The following is a 16,053-nucleotide window of genomic DNA, read 5'->3' on the forward strand; positions in this document are numbered from 1 at the left end:
TAGACTGTATAATAAAAAACAATCTACACAGTGATGTGAATTTACTGTACCATGTCTGACCAGCACATTAACCTTAATATTGTTCTAAACATTTTAATGATTAAGATTTCTACATCAAAATAATTTTGTAATCTATGTCAATTTTAAAACACTAATAACTGTAATACTAATCCTGCATGTTGGATGCTGAGTGTAGTACCTGCAGTACATAGCCCTCTCTGGCACTGTGTTCTCTCCCGAGTGCATCTTCTAACTGCTCTTTTAAAACGTTGTTTTGCTTCTGCAGACGATCAAGCTCCTTCTGCTTCTGTCCCAACTGAACAAACACAGAAAGAGAAGAAACATTAATACATGGCACAACAATTATCCATTTTACCTTTTCATGGCCACTTTGTTGAAACACACCTCTTTGTCTAGCAGCGCAGCAAGCTCGTGTGCAGGCAATCTGTCAGAGGTACCAGCGTTCCCTACAGCTGTGTTGATGGGCACTTGCTTCTCTTCTCTTAAAGGCGTGGTCTCCACCTGATGCCATCGCTGCTCAATCTCTTCCTGGACATCAGAGGTTCTGCCGTCCTTCTTAACCTCACTCGCAGGATGCACAGCTGCAGGGTGGTCTACTTCCATCCTTCCCTGCTCTTGGCATTCATGTATCGATGGCTGTACTGGTGTTGCAGTGTTAAGCGTGGACATCATGGTAACAGTCACTGTATTTGGCATGTGAGTTGCACTCGATGTGCTGTGTGGAGGGATACCCCTCCTTACATTCTCTTTTTCTGCTTCTTCTGTCATAGACTGCGGATGAGAACCTGACACAGAAGATGTTTGGAGGGAGGAGGTAGAGACGGGAGAGGACGCGAGCGAGGAAGGGGATGAGGAGGCGGAGCAATATGAGGATGTGGTGGAGAACGATGAGCTGAGGTCGACCGTGTCTGCTCGCTCCTTAACAGGCTTCGCCGTCTGTTCCATTTTGAACTCAGACCAGTCGTAGGTCTTGGAGCGACCCTCTCGTCGGCGCTCGCGGACTCGGCTTTTCCGGGGCTCAGAGGGAGGGGCGGAGACGTTGTTGCCTGTTGGCTTTCTGTGGACATCAGACCTGGGGGCCTCAGGACTGGGGCTTGGCTCTGGGGTGGCCTGTGGACACGGCTCCAACATCACCTGCGGTTTGATCTTCTCATCAGGGAGCGATCTGGATTAACGAAAACACACACACAAAAAAGATACATAAATCAGTTTGACAGAGAGCGAGGATGATTTCTACATTGACACGAGCTAAAGCTACATAAAGCTGGACGAACAACCATACACATTTCTGGCAGAGCAGCATCATTAAACTGACATCGATACATTTATCTTTCTCATGCTTTCAATGCACAAAGCACATCACAATGCTTTTACTGCACACTGCATTAGGCTGAAAGCAGCTTCACAGTCATAATCTGAGATAAGCCTGACAGCAGATGCCTGCCCTTAGCTCCTATGTTATAGTAGCTTAATGTAAAGAATGTGTGCAGCACTGGTTGACACTCACAGTGTTGAGGGGCAGAGTGACCTGACGGAGTAATCTATTTTCACCACGTTGTGTGGAAGTGTCGGGAAGTGGAGGTGAGTAAGGGGAAAATGAGAAGGGACGGAGCTCCAGAATGAGAAAGGCGTCTATGCAGGAATACCAGAAGTATCACACATGCTTCAGTACGAGACACACTGGCAGAGTAAAGAGTGTGACTCAGAAAATGCGGGTCAGAGCATGTACTCGCTTCCACATGGGATGAATTTGAAAGGAAATACTTTCAAATGTTTGGGTAGGTAACAGAAAAAAACTCAGGTGAACTGTTCCAGAAAAAATAGACCTTTAGATCCGGGTTCTTCTCTCTTTACACACTAACTGTTCTGTGACCAAAAAACAGCCACAAAGATTCAAATCCATCTCTGCTGTTGATCAACATCAGGTTGGGCAGCTTATTCTAGTTTGTTGATGTGATTGCAGCGTGTGTCTCTACAGTGGCACAACTGACAGGGAGACATTACTCAACAATCACATGACATAGATACGACAAACACGCTGGGTCCGACATTGCTGAGCAATAACATCACTGTTAGAGGTAAAGGGGGAGTGGGAATTGAGGAGGGGGGGGGGTGTCACACACAAGCACTCCAACCTGGGCTTCAGAACGGATAGTTTCAGAGAGATGTTTTTCCTGGAAGCAGGTTGAAAAAACCGTGTTGATGGAGGAAGAGAAAGAAGGAAAGAGAAGGTGAGCAGGAGAGAGGGATTAAGAAAAATTAAGTGAGAAAAGCAGTCGTTATATCTGCCGGTGCTCAAAGCGTTAATCCTCTTTGGGTATTACCGGGTGACATCAGGGGCAATAGTGGGTCGCACATTCTTCATGATGGCCTGAATCCAGTTGCGGCGGATTCCAGAGGTCATGGCTGACAGGGTGCACGCTCCGTCTTTACACTGAGAGCAGAAAGGCATTTCATGTCAATGACAGACAGGAATGAGACAAAAGGCGATTTAAATAACTTTGACACTTTAAAAACACTAAGCATTTGTTTGTCACATGAAGGAGCCTTAAATAAAATACATATATGCAGCAGTGAGAATAACAATGAAGGCTTTTCATGTTTCAGTGGGCTCATTTGTTGCCATCAGGGCAACAAACTTTGACTAGGTTACATTCTACTTTTGTCTCTCCCTTGCTGCCACACCACACTTAGAATTGTAGTTATTAAAACAGTGAAATGAGGCCCCTTGGCCTCACTTTAAAACTTCATAAGCTTGCTTTAAAGCAGAAGTCCAAAGCACTACACTGAAACAGAGAAGTAGTATGTATTTAAAAGCCGTTACTATGGCTACAATTTTAACACCATCTACATAAATGTTAGAAGTAACAGAGGGTGTTCTGTGGGATGTATAAGACATTTACTTCTACTTACTTCTACTCTACTTTGATGTAACAATGTATTTTATGTCTAAAACAATGTGATGCTCATAGTGTTCGTAATGCACCAGACTGTTGTTTAAAATGGATGTAAACACACACACTTTTAGTTTAGTTTAGTGCATTGCTTTAGAATTAAAGTCCATGCTCAGCTGAACATCATATAACCACTCTCTGGCAAACATTCGTATATTCACTTTGTTCTAAATGGATCACCTTAAAGAGAGGAAAGAAAGAAGCATAGAGCGGTCTTATTGTGTTTGCATGAAGGGAAACTTAAACCTTATACACACTGACCTCTTGTGGAAGTTAAATGATTTCTTAAAGAGGGGGTATTATGCTGTTTCACATTTTAAGACATATATAACTTTACAATGTTGGATGTCCAGACTAAGCGTGGGTGAAGTTTCAAATCTGTAGGTAAAAGTATGTTGCAGTAATCCCCAGGCTTCTCAGCTCAGTCTGCAGGCTGCTGTGAATGCCAGGTTTCACTCAGTTTTTTCTACATGCTGCCTCAGACGGCTTCGGAGAGCTGGCCAATCAGAAGGAAGCAGGCTTGTAGGGGCGGGGTTTCAGGCAGAGGCTGTATGAGGGCCTCCCTCATAGAGCACCAGTGTGAGAAACATGAGTTTTTTTAACTGTGAATTATAGTAAGCTACTCCACAGGTATCACAGAGTGAAATATGAAGCTTGAAATCAGCATAATACGCCCTCTTTAAAGGTGGCAGTTACACTAGTGGGCTTAAAGAAAGCAGGTGTGTACAGACATCAGGATTGTAACTTGTATTTAACTCTACGATGCTTCGGCTGCAGTGACTAATCAGCAGCCCCTTCCAGTCTGACCACAGAGCAGAGGCAGCAGACATTAATACTGGAGTTATTCATTTCAGCCAAAAAGACAACGATCCCCTCCTGTTTGCTATTTCTGACTTCCTCCAGAAAACCTCAAGGGAGCTGCTCAAAGTGAATGTAAACAAATGAATTGACCTTGTAGTGACAGTTGTCCTCCTATAGGATTAGTTCGGCAACTTTAAGTCTATATGTAGCAGGAACAAAACCCCCACCGACATCAAATGGATAACGAATGCATTGCATTGCAACTATATGCGTCTGGTAAGTATTTTGCCAGCAACAAGTGCTAAAAATGTTTAATGGTCAAAGGATTATATGACGAAAGTATTCTGTCGTAGCAGGATTCAAAGAATTGCACAACCATTTTACTGAGGTACAATTATGGGTCAGAGTGAAACTACCATTAGCATAAATGTTTGAGTGTTGAGCAAACATGAGAAAATGTAGAGGACGGCTTTCGAACGCAGGTTAGGTAAACATAGTTTGCATGATGAGGGGCGCATGGGTTCAGAGGGACGAGCAGGGCTGGCAACGACTGCAGCAGATTTAGACCACCATGATGTCAGCCTCTCCCGGAGTGATGACAAGTCAAGTGACATCCGTCATGACAGACAAACAATCGTTTCAGACAGAGAAATGGCAAAACCTGATACCTAAAGTTGCACCACATGGTGCCTAAGGCTGTTTATAGACTGGCAGGAGACAGCAGGGCTCAAGTGCGGAGACAAAGAGTTTCATCTTCGCTGGTGATGAACGACCCGGGACGATCGATGACATGAAGAATAAACACTCACCATGATTTGGAAGCCGTAATTCCTCTGGACTGGGAACTCTTTGACGTCGTAACATGTGGAAAGGTCAATCTCACCATCCAGCTCTGAAGCCTGAGGGACAAAAACAAACATGGGACAAACAACAACAACAAAACGTGTTATATTCCTGTTCAATCTGATTTAATGTCAAAAGCGACGCAGTCTCTGGAAGAGAAGTTTTACCTCCTCAGCTATCGAGTCCTTGTAGTACCTCAGACTCTGATCGGTCAGAACAAACCAGTGTTTCTTCCACTTAGGGAGAGAAAGAAAGCCGTGGTTAGATTTCAGCAGTCCTCTATGTGCATATTATGATCTTATTCAGCAGGGGAGATAAACAGACGGTAATTCAATCCAACTATTAAAAACACATTACCATTCCGTCGTCATACAGCTTCGTCATCCATCCTTTTTTGAAGTTCAGCAGATCTGGCTGCAAACAACACAGATCAGAGTCCTTTATTATGAAGTCAGTAAAGTGCAGCACAGTCTGATAACACTTAGAAGTTACTTTCAATTATATAAACCACATTTTTACACAAAAAGGGAATAAAAAGAAACATTTTGCACCTATTTGTCACTAACTTTGCAGCATCAGTAGGTGAGTATCGATGTCACCTGATTATATATCCGATAACTCCCTGAACACTACAGCATTAATGTGCATGTGTTTACAGTTAGGTCACTTCCTCAGCTCAGCACGTATAATACGAGGCTCCAGCTAAAGAGACCGACTGGCGGGAGCTGGAGTTTCCCTGTGAAACACAAACTGCTGCACATTGAAACCAAGCTCCGGTCTGTTTATAGTCTTAAACTAAATCACGCGTCCTAAACCCAGTCCTGCTCATCACACAGTACCTTGCTTTTGTTGAGCTTCATCAGGTGCGGTGTCACCGTCTGGCAGAGAGTCATTCTGATGGCTAACACTTCTTATGTTGACAATCTGTTTCTGTCCGTCTGTCCCGGGGACACACACACGACTGGGGCTGTGCTTCTGTGCCGGCTATTTATAATCATCAGTAGCGGTGGCGTTGTGTGGTCATGAATGTGTGTTTGAGTGGGTGGGGGTTCTGGCAGCTGCAGGTTGGTCGCAGAGACCAACCACACACTGGTTGGATCGCCCCCTGCAGCTCTCAGATCAGTGGCAGTTTGTCAGACTGGTGGGAGTCAGACCTCGGGAGGATATCAGTGCAAGCTTCGCCAACACGAGGGCTACTTTAATCTCACGAGTGAGAACGGAAGAAAACAAGTGCTGATGTCAGAGTGTATATTAGGTTTTCATGTGGAGTTTGGATGAATGCGGAAGTGAAGTGAAATTATGCACACAGAGTTTATGGCTGAGCAGTGAATACCATCACTCATACAGCAGTAGACTACGTCAGTACCTTAAACTATGCTAACATACTCACAATAATATTATAATTACAGACATTCTTTTGGATTTGTCTGTGGAGTTTTAGTACGGTAAGAGTTATGGTTTCCATTTGTAGTACGTTTGTAGTCTAAGTAATATTGACCAATCACGTATCAGCAGGCTGCGGCGAATGCAGGAAAAATGAATGGAGAGCAAAAGCAGGAGGATTGTAATCCGATGTCTGATGATGATTTAGCTTCTTGTTAATCTCTATAAACAGAAATCTGCAGCAAGTTCAGCTAACAATCTGCTCTAGATCAAAAATTCAATTTGAGCGACAAATTCCCTTCAGCGTTTAGATTTCCTGACTTCCTCGAATGCATCAGATCGATCCAACCTCCGTTCAACAAACGAGCCTTTTAAAAGTAGTTCTCTTCTCATCTTGAGGACAGACCTGGCAAAGCTTCATTTTTACTTTTTACTAATCTGCATCATGATGTTGAAATTTGAGCAAACTTAAGACCCGTTAATTAAAGTCTAGCAAAAGAAAAGTGGTTTCTTTTCCGGGTTAATACCGCAGTAGTTAGCCAGTGTGCAGCCTCTGTCTAACTCACTACTCACTAGAAACATATCAACGGGCGCTCCTCCTGAACTGTGAAATGACACTTAATTTTGCTGACATCTAGAGGGGCGAACTTCGCTTCACTTTTGATCTGAACACAGTTGCTAACTGGACTGTAAACAATGCAGCGCACGGAAAAGTAAGTCTTGGCTGGAAGTCGTTTATCGCTAACAGCTGGCTAAAGCAGACACGTGCGACATGTTCACCGTTGTCCCCAGAGGCTTTATCATCTCAGACTATAGTCGATGGGTTCCGAGATCGGACAGACACTATTGATCACAACTGGTCCTGTTTCGGTGGGAAGGTGGTGACTTTCCATTGTATCTGACCTTGAAAATATTTTGTATTGCACCAATTTTGACTCCCTTAAGTACTGTACTCACAGTCATTGAGGACTCTGTGGCTCTGCGGTCCAGCGACTTCGCTCTTCTTAAATTAGCAAAAGTGGAGCTGGACACATCAGGGACAGACCGGTCCTTTCCTGCATCCAGTGACATATCCTATCAAAGACAAAATATGTATCAGAAATTAGAAATATTCCACATTTAAAGGGAGGATTATGTCTAGCTCACATAGTAAACAGGCCTTTTGGTACGTTCTGTGCACTTTTTTATATTTTCAGGATTAAAATAAAGAATAACGTACGTGTTTGTTAGCCAGGTAGCGTCTCTCGCTGCGGCCCTGCCTCTGGATCAGCGTGCTGTTCGTGGAGGGCTCATTAGAGCTGCCTGTGTCCATGTGCTCGACAGGCTGTCCCTCCTCGAATCGGCCGATGATTTGAGAACGCCTTAGAGACACAAAAAGAACGTTCTTTTCAGTGATGTACCCAGAACGCAGCACATACACATTAAAGTCTTGTCTGACATAGTTTAATAATCAAACTTGTTTTAAAAATGACATTTTGCAGCAAACTTGAAGATAGATTATTCATTAAAAACATAAAGATGCAGCATATCATCTTTAAATGGTGGCAAAATCAGCATAAAAACAAGACCAAAGCATGATATGAAAGCAAATTTGAGTCAACCTCCACAAGTAGTTCTGATCTATTGTGTGCAGAATGCAATGCTGCTATTACTGCACCAAATGTACATACAATAAACAGGAAGTTTGACATCATTGTAGACTCAAAGTCCCTTTCATAAACAACAATGTGCAACATAAGGTAGAAGTAATACCCCCAAAGCACCCTCCAGAGATACACCAAAGAATAAAGAGTCGTGTTACATAATGAGAGATTAAACTTTAGAGGAAAAGGATCGAATGGTGGATTAAACAAAAAGTAGCAGCAATGACAAACAATCCAGCGTTACCTTCAGGCACTGCACCAGTACACGTTCATGTATATGTTTAGAGATCAAACTGTATGTTAACCCACCACCAGCATGTGTGAGTGTCCACAGTCTAAACAGTAAATCAAGTATTAATGAGACAGTGTATGTGAGTGCTCCCAGGCAGTGCAGAGATGAAATGATAGAAAGCAGGAATCAGCGGTGACCAGCAGGGAACAGCATTGGGACAGGGGTGGAAGGGTTGGTTGAGCATTAGGTCTGAGAAGCTCGGTTCAGAAGCCCCTGGAAAAGATCGAAACAACAAACTAGCAAAGTAGCAAGAGCAGAAGGGAGAGATCATAGAAGAGAAAGTAACACGTGCGTTTGTATCTCAAAAAATCATTACTGGGAGACCACTGGTGAAAAGATGCTCGAGAGAGGAGTGCCTCGAGGACAGCAGCCACAGGGTGGTGCTAAAAAGCTAATGCTGAATGCTTTAAGCAATGCATGAGCTTCTTATATAAGATCACTTAGCATGCTTTATGTTTGAAGCTAACAACCAGTGGCTCAATAATGATTGTTTATGGCTGCCATTAAAGTCAATCTGCATGTATGTTTCTGCTATTTGATAGAAATGTTCAGCATCTATTTGGACAATCAGAAAGCAGGGGGGAACTTAAAATGTCTCAAGCATGACTCTTATCCATAACCTCTCACCTGCGCTCCTCCCCAAACAGCCGAGCCACCTCCTCCCTGCCGGGGCTCCGCGTCCGTGCCCTCAGCTCTTGCCGCTTTTTATCAGAGCGGAAAGCCTCGCGGTAACTCAGTCTGCGAGCCCGTGGCACATCCGACAGCGCCGTGTACTCCCTGCCAGGGCGGCCCACTCTGCCTCCTCCGCCCCCGACGCTACCGGTGCTTCCTCCACCACCGCTGTGTCCCTCCCAGGTGGGTGTAGTCGCGCTGGGATCAGAGTCCAGCGAGCTCTGGGAGGAGCTGATGGTGGAGTAGCTGGGGGAGACGAGCGCACCTGGAGAAGGGAAAGGATCTTGGGAGGGTTGGTAAGGGGAAGTTTGGGGTTCTGACTCGGACTTGTACCTGGGACTGTGGGCTCCTAAGGAGGAGGAGGATGCTGAAGAGGACAGGGGCAGATGCTGGGGAGGCTGGGGTGGCTGGAAATGCGGTGCGGACTGTGGAGAAGGCTCCGACTTGGTCTTCTCCAGGGAAAAGTAACCACTCTCCACTCGTACCTTGCGTCCAGTGCTCATGGTGGCGGCATCTGAAACGAAGACACACTGATATGAAACACTGTGGGATCTGTATACAGTGCTTAATACAGTATATAAACATGTTGCATATATTTCGTATGTAACTAAATAGCTACAGGAGTCACTTTTCATACACTGATGATGGTCAGTGTTCGGGAACATTAGCTATCAGTGAAAAATGTCACGTGACTAGCAAACTTTATGAAAGTGAACCAGTTTTGACGTCGAACAGGGAAGCATTTGATGAATACAGGATGCTGAGGAATTCCCCTGCATCATCTCATTCCTCACCGTCTTGAGTAGTGACACCGGACTCTGGCTGGCTCTGGCTCAGCTGGCTGATACAGGAGGCACTGCGGCTGCAGGGGATGGTGGCCCTGCTCCAGCGGCTCTCCTCCTGCCACAGGGTGGCGCGGCTCATGGGGACGCGCTCAGCGCTGGCGATGCTGCTGGGCAGGCAGGGGATGCTCCCTCCGGTGCTGCTGCTGGTCACAGTCACCTTGGCGGGGCCGGGCTCCTGGGTGGGAAGGATTGGAAGGGAAGAGGAGAGGACATGATGGGAGGTAAGGCCACAGAGCGACTACGACGAGGAGTACGAGGAGGAAAGAGATTAAAGAACAATTAAATACTGATGTGAACTCTAAAATTTTGAGGCTTGGTGTTCAGTGGCAGTTCTTTGTTTTTGCTTTTCGACTGTTTATGCGGATGTGCCGGTTAAATCCAAAATGATTGAATTCATGATTGGAAAATTACTGATCTTAAAAACACAGGATGATGCGTGGGTAGGAGACAGATCGATAGCTCGACAAAGAACAAAGAGTTCACTCACTGTAAACACCAGAGAACATAAATAGAACAAAGATTCTGCAGAGGTGGAATTTATTAGAATAGAATTTATAGAGTAAAGAAATCATCTTCATCTGATCAAAGAATACAAAGAGCAACCAAAATCAAACCCTCACTGCTGCTGTCTTTAAAGTCTGGAGATTATTTTCAACCATAAGAGAGAGAGCAAGGTTTCCGAAGCAAAGCAAACCCTCTGACTCTCCAACCAGCCTCTTTAATCCCACCAAACATGCTGCTGATAATCGCTCTTTCAGTATCAGAGAGGGAAGCAAAAAGCACATCCTTTTTATCCACCCTTCACCTCGATTGATGAGAATTATAATACATTTAACTGATTAGGGCTGGGATCTCAAAGCCAGAGGGTGAAGCAGGATAACAAGTTTGGCCGGGCTGAACTCACTGGGTGTCCATTCATGTCTTCAGTGGAAAAACACTGGCCTGATGTAACTCCAGCCTGCCAATCAAAGAAAGCTTTTGATGTTAATGTTTGATGTGAAGCTGAATTTATTAAATACAGATGGACCCACAAATATTTTGCCTATCACATCATTGCTTTTGTACTCGAGGTCTGATGCTTCAGTTTAGAGGCCCTGCCCAGAAGACAAACATGTCACTGAGTTTCTAAGCACATGTCGCCAGTCGGCAAGGTAAAGTTGGAAATGTGAAGTGTAGAACATCTGAGCCTAAAGACTAAAGTTTAAACACATGAACAGCGCATGAGACAATGATAGAAAATGACAGCCGCATTAGATTAGAAATTAGATAAATTAGAGCCGCATCCCTGGCAACGGTCTGTTCCTCATAGCAACGGTCTGTTATCGAGAAATAACTGACCTCGGAATGCCGTAAATGACCAATCAGAATCAAGTATTTAAAGTGATAATCTGGGAGATCCCAGATTCTTATGGCGATAAACTGCAAACGCGGGGGCACACTTTCCAGATAACCAGACATCCACGGTTGGCTACCTTTGCTACGGTTGTAACGCTTTCCTTTTTCCGTTTGCCTTCATCTGAGCGTCAAATTTGTTTCTTTTTCTTTGGATTTTCTCTTATTTTTGAAGTTGTATCTGTAGTCATCGATCTTTTCTTTGTTTGTTCAGCCATAGTAGATTACTGTTTACTCGTAACACTTGCAGAGACTGTAGCCGCTTAGCTCCGCCTACCCTCTCTGGCAGACCAACCACTGCTGGGTGATGGTAAACGCGTCATTAACTGGGCGCTGCTTGTGATTTTTTCCACAAATGTCGCCACAGACACCCAGTCTGTAATACTGCAGATGCAAAGGCTTTCATCAGTGGGCCATAGGCTCAATCACAATTGTTTTACCTCATTCGGCGATAAAAAGTGACTTAACAGACATTTATTTAAATGAAAATCTTCAAGATTATCACTTCAACACAGCATTTAACATGTAATAAAGACAATATCCTTTTAAGTTTGATCCAATTCAGACACATACAATTGCATCTCGACTGTAACCTCACTGTGAAAAGAGAATAAATGTGCCATAAGAAATGCAGGTGAACTCATGAAAGAAATGTCGATGAACCGAAACAAAGGAGGCCAGACGTGCAAAAAGAGAAGTCACATGGGACACAGTCAAGGTCAGCACGGTGTCACCGCTGTCCCTCTGCAAACGAGCCTGTTAGCTAAACTCAGCAAGGTCACAGTCTGATTCTGGCCGCCGTCATTAGAGGAACCAGACAGTGAATTTCAGAGACTATTATGTGTGCCACAAATTTGGCCTCGAATAACAAAGGAGGAAGAGAAGGGGGGAAACTGTATCACACAGTGGGTGGTCTGTAGAATATAATATGTGTCTTTATTGCATCTCCACATTTAAACCATTATTATTGTAATAAAGCTTTACGTAGTCATGTTGTTTTGTTTCTATTTATCTGGAGAAATCTGACAGTAGCAACATGAAAGGTGCATTTTTATTCCCTATTAGTTTCTAATGGATGTCAAATGATGATGCTCACCTTTCTCTCAGGGTGTTGAACGCAACTTTTTTCTAGGTAATAAACTTTGTGGAGCTATACTTAATTTTTTCCTTTCAATACATTCCTACTTGTAACATCAATGTTGAGAGTAAGGACGTAAACAGAGCTGCAGTGGAGTCTGAACAGTGGAGTCTGTAACAGCTCGGGGCTGAAATTTTGGGCCTTTTTTAAGACTTTAACCACAATTTACAGCTTTGTAATGTTAAAAAAAGGTCATACGAGGTAATTTTGAATTGGAAAAAGAGGATTTGTTTTCACCATTCAACAACAGAAACGCTCCTTTATCAGGTAATGTGATTCCACAAAGTACTGTCCCACTCCTTATTTAGCAATTTGAGCCTCTGCAGCTTCTGCACTCGCGTGTTTTCTCATCGCTCACAGAGGTGATGATTTTTCGGAAAAGAAAAATGTTTTGACCGGCGAACAAGGCTACAGGAAGGACTCGGGGCAAAAGCCTGACAGGTGAGACAGCAGCTGCTGGACGTGACAATGAAACAGAGCGCACCAGCAAATTCATACGCGAGAGGATCACGGTCACATCGCTGAAAGTTAGTGCTGGATGTTATTTTAGCTGGCAGCTGGCTCCCTTACCTTACCCTCGATTATTTGTGCAGAATATTTAGATACCTCACTGCTTCCTTATTCTGTATTAAAACCATAATACATAGTTGGAAACAAAGCACAGGTATTTCTTGTAGCTGACACTCATCCTTCATAACACCCATGATACATCTTCTGCTACTCTTAGACAGCTATGTGATATGCAGTCTTTCCGTATGTCCACAACCCATCATGTGAGTCAAGAATGCAAACATGGAGAGCCGTTGATCATGTCGCTGGCAGAAAAAACAATACATCTCTCTCTCTGAGGGGAAAACAGCTGGTGTTGTTTGAGTGGAATGAGAAGCCTCCGTGCTGCATACTCACACCGCACATGTTGTCCTTCACAATATGTGGATTTTCTTTTTTTGGTTGTAGCAGTGTGCACACGTGTGGAGCATTTATATTATGCTCACCTTAGCATTAATACACTAAAACATGACCTTCACCTGATTTTGGCTGCTTTCTGCTCAAGTCGTGTTCACTGCAAACAAAGGTAACAACACTTCACTGCGGTGTGTGTGTGAATAGGTGCATTACCTGGTGAGTGGGAGGGTCCACCTTGCGTTTTTTCTTCTGGTTCTGCTTGTTGGTCCGGGGGTAAACAGTCAGAGCCTCCTGCCACCTACAGACAGTCAAAGTGTTGTTCTCTAAATGCACTCTTTGCAAACAGTGCCAACATAACAGATCGATACATGACTTTGCTGCAGAATAAAGAACACTATTCTTGCCAGAGAATAGCATTTGCATAACAGGCAGAAAAAGATACAACGACACCGCAATAAATCAAACACCACATACTCCTTTAACAGTAAATCAGAGCAGCAACATTAAGTCGCTGTCTAATCCTCCAAATTGAAATACAGGGACAGGGAGTTTTTTTCCACATCAAAATTCTGACCAATCAGAGAGCAGTTTCCTCGCGCATCAAAACCATAGACTGTATAAAAAGATGGACGACATGACAGCTCCCTAAAAGTGAAGCCAAACCCTCTCTATCGCCCCCTGCTGACCGGCTGCAGTATAGCTCATAAAGCCCGCCTCCTCCATGTTAACAGATGGGACATGAGTCAAACTATAAAATGAAAATACAGGCCTGATACATGTTTCTCAAACATGGTTTCTGTCATTATAGTTAGTTCTTATCATGCTGATTTACATCCAAGTGTTAATTTTTCTGACAAGTTTAATTTTAATTAGTTATTTGATGCTGTAAAAAAAGATGATCGACAGCTCTGTTGACAAATACAGCTCCTGCAGCCGATCTGTTCCTGATTATCAGAGTAGAGGAGGATCGGTGAGAGGAGACGTAACTAAAACAATCACTACAGTCACTGAAGTTTACTGTTCTGCTGTTAATCACGGTGCGGTGTGGGATCCTTGCTGTTTTTTCGGTAAGTTAAGTGTGTGTTTTGGTTATATCGGCGGCCATATACAGAGGCTACAGTCCTCGATGTGGCGGCCCGGGTTCAACTCCCACCCTCGGCCCTTTGCCGCGTGTCATCCCCACTCTCTTCCCCTGTTTCCAACACTATCCACTGTCCTCTCAATGAAGGCATGAAAGGCCAAAAATATAATATTTAAAAAAAAAAAAAGTGTGTGTTTTGGTTAGCGGAAGTGGCTACGGCAGCTCCACCTGCCGATCTCTACTGTGTAACTCTGGCTCTAAATGACGTCACCATCGCAAGATGGCAGCGCCAGTCACGGAGGGCATTTTGGCTTCAATTTTGTACAATGAGAGGAGACGTGTCGTCCATCTTTATATACAGTCATTGATCAAAACTTTTGGTAAAAGCCGCTGTGTGAACACAAACCAAACTCGAGGCAAAACATTTTAACAATTTGGTCTTTGATTGGCATCAAACAGACAGACTTTAGGTGTGAACGCACCCTTAGTTTACATAAATTGAGTATAAATAAGAAAGTATATCTAAAACTCATCTGGACTTTGAACTCAGGATTTATATATAAAATGAAAACAGCCATCAAGTTTAAGATTAATTGACATGTTATAGTCGATATAGGACTTCTTGCCTTACACAAAGCCCTGGCTGTTTTGTGCTAACAGTGCCAGTACAGGCTTGCATTATTAAATATGTTTCTACACCACCCACTTTGTAAAGAGTGTCACTCTATAAACTGCCATACTGTAGGTAAACATATGACGCAGTTATAGATGAATGAGTGCCCACACAGGACACACTGTAACGCACAACAAAAAGGAACATAAAAATACATTATAATACACATGCATTTAAAAAGTCCTGGTTGTTATGTCACTGTCAGTTAATGGCAACCTTTCGAGGGCGTATATGATTGTGTGACGGCCCAGAACAAACACATGGGAGCCAGATGAAAGGAGAGTGGGAGGAGAGCAGTGATACAGCAGGTAGCATAACGGAGAGTGGGTGTTGTGAGTCACACTTCCCTAAGAATAGCCTTAATATGTATGCTAGCGCCAGGGAGGGAGAGAGAGGAGCAGAAACACACTTTAAATGTGCAGCAGTGGAGGAGAGGCACAGGAGAAAAACAAATTATGAAGCTTAAAGTGCGTGTTGTGATCTGTGTCCAGGCATACGGGGGGATTTGGAGAGGCAGGAGAGGAAACAGTTCAAGAATGTGCACTGTCACTGCAGTGTGGATTACACGGCTGTGAGGAGCAGAGCCCAAAGGAGACAGCAGGGGGCAGAGCAGATTTGGCAGCTGAAGTCTTAAGCCTCTGACATACATATCCACTGAAACCAAAAGAGAGAGAGCAGCACAGACCATAACACCCACCTGAGCCCACATAGAAAGACACAAAGGTGACTTATTGTTTCCTCGTTATTATATCTCACCCGTTGATTATTTCCTTGCACTCAGCCCGTATGAAGTGCTCCTTCTCAGGGGTCAGGATGCACAGCGAGTTCTTCTGACCCGTCCTGGACTCTCCATCGATGACGTCGGAGCACTGGTTCATGTTGATTGTCCCCTGGGGAAGGGTGCTGGGCTGGAGGAGGCAACACAGACACATAGACACAAGTGTTAAGTGAGGAAGTGAACAGACGTGCCCGCGTAACCCTCCACATGGTCTGTCTTTTCACATGATCCACCCTAGCATCAATGTTCCTGCCAAGTCCTACATGCCAAGCACTGATATAACAGTCTGTGTGTGCAGGCTGGTGTTCCTGTGAAGGCTTGCTGTGATATTTTTGATTCTTGTGATGCTTGTGTGCTGCAGAAATTAAAAGAGCAGGATTATGTATTTGCATCTTTTCTGCAGCTTCAAACTTCACTGGCTCCATTATAAATAGAAAGAATAATTCTAGCAATAACTAAAGTTGATTTTAGCCAATCCAGAGCTGCGCAGTAGAGATCGGCGGCCGTAGCCACTTTCTCTAACCACAACATACACTTAACTTAACATCCCGCACGTCGGCGTATTTAAAAGCAGCTTCTCTATGTCGGTCTGAAGCAGATGTTCACAAGTATGGAAACTTCACTGACTGTA

General features: G+C 44.0%; 1 protein-coding gene across 5 annotated transcripts in view; it reads right to left on the minus strand.

Annotated features, from left to right (window-relative positions):
* The window catches only part of LOC138593053 (myosin phosphatase Rho-interacting protein), a 49,633-nt gene that overhangs the window by 9,936 nt on the left and 23,644 nt on the right, over nt 1–16,053 (minus strand). For 3 of the 5 annotated variants that reach the window (XR_011308313.1, XM_069663886.1, XM_069663885.1), the window contains exons 4-17: nt 15,401–15,552; nt 13,104–13,188; nt 10,359–10,412; nt 9,404–9,629; nt 8,565–9,123; nt 7,222–7,363; nt 6,960–7,076; nt 4,977–5,033; nt 4,787–4,855; nt 4,586–4,675; nt 2,346–2,455; nt 2,157–2,195; nt 406–1,186; nt 200–316 (exon numbers count right to left, since the gene is read on the minus strand). Coding sequence is in view for 3 of the 5 variants with exons in the window: in XM_069663886.1 (XP_069519987.1) it covers nt 200–316; nt 406–1,186; nt 2,157–2,195; nt 2,346–2,455; nt 4,586–4,675; nt 4,787–4,855; nt 4,977–5,033; nt 6,960–7,076; nt 7,222–7,363; nt 8,565–9,123; nt 9,404–9,629; nt 10,359–10,412; nt 13,104–13,188; nt 15,401–15,552 (2,598 nt within the window). In the remaining 2 variants the exon portion in view is untranslated. The remainder of the gene's footprint in view (nt 1–199; nt 317–405; nt 1,187–2,156; nt 2,196–2,345; nt 2,456–4,585; nt 4,676–4,786; nt 4,856–4,976; nt 5,034–6,959; nt 7,077–7,221; nt 7,364–8,564; nt 9,124–9,403; nt 9,630–10,358; nt 10,413–13,103; nt 13,189–15,400; nt 15,553–16,053) is intronic. The other 2 variants (XR_011308314.1, XM_069663888.1) reach the window with 1 other exon arrangement.

This window comes from Semicossyphus pulcher, unplaced genomic scaffold (genome assembly GCF_022749685.1).
Source record: "Semicossyphus pulcher isolate SPU_LCO1_2020_fin unplaced genomic scaffold, fSemPul1.0.p SCAF_16, whole genome shotgun sequence".
Taxonomy (NCBI): domain Eukaryota; kingdom Metazoa; phylum Chordata; class Actinopteri; order Labriformes; family Labridae; genus Semicossyphus; species Semicossyphus pulcher.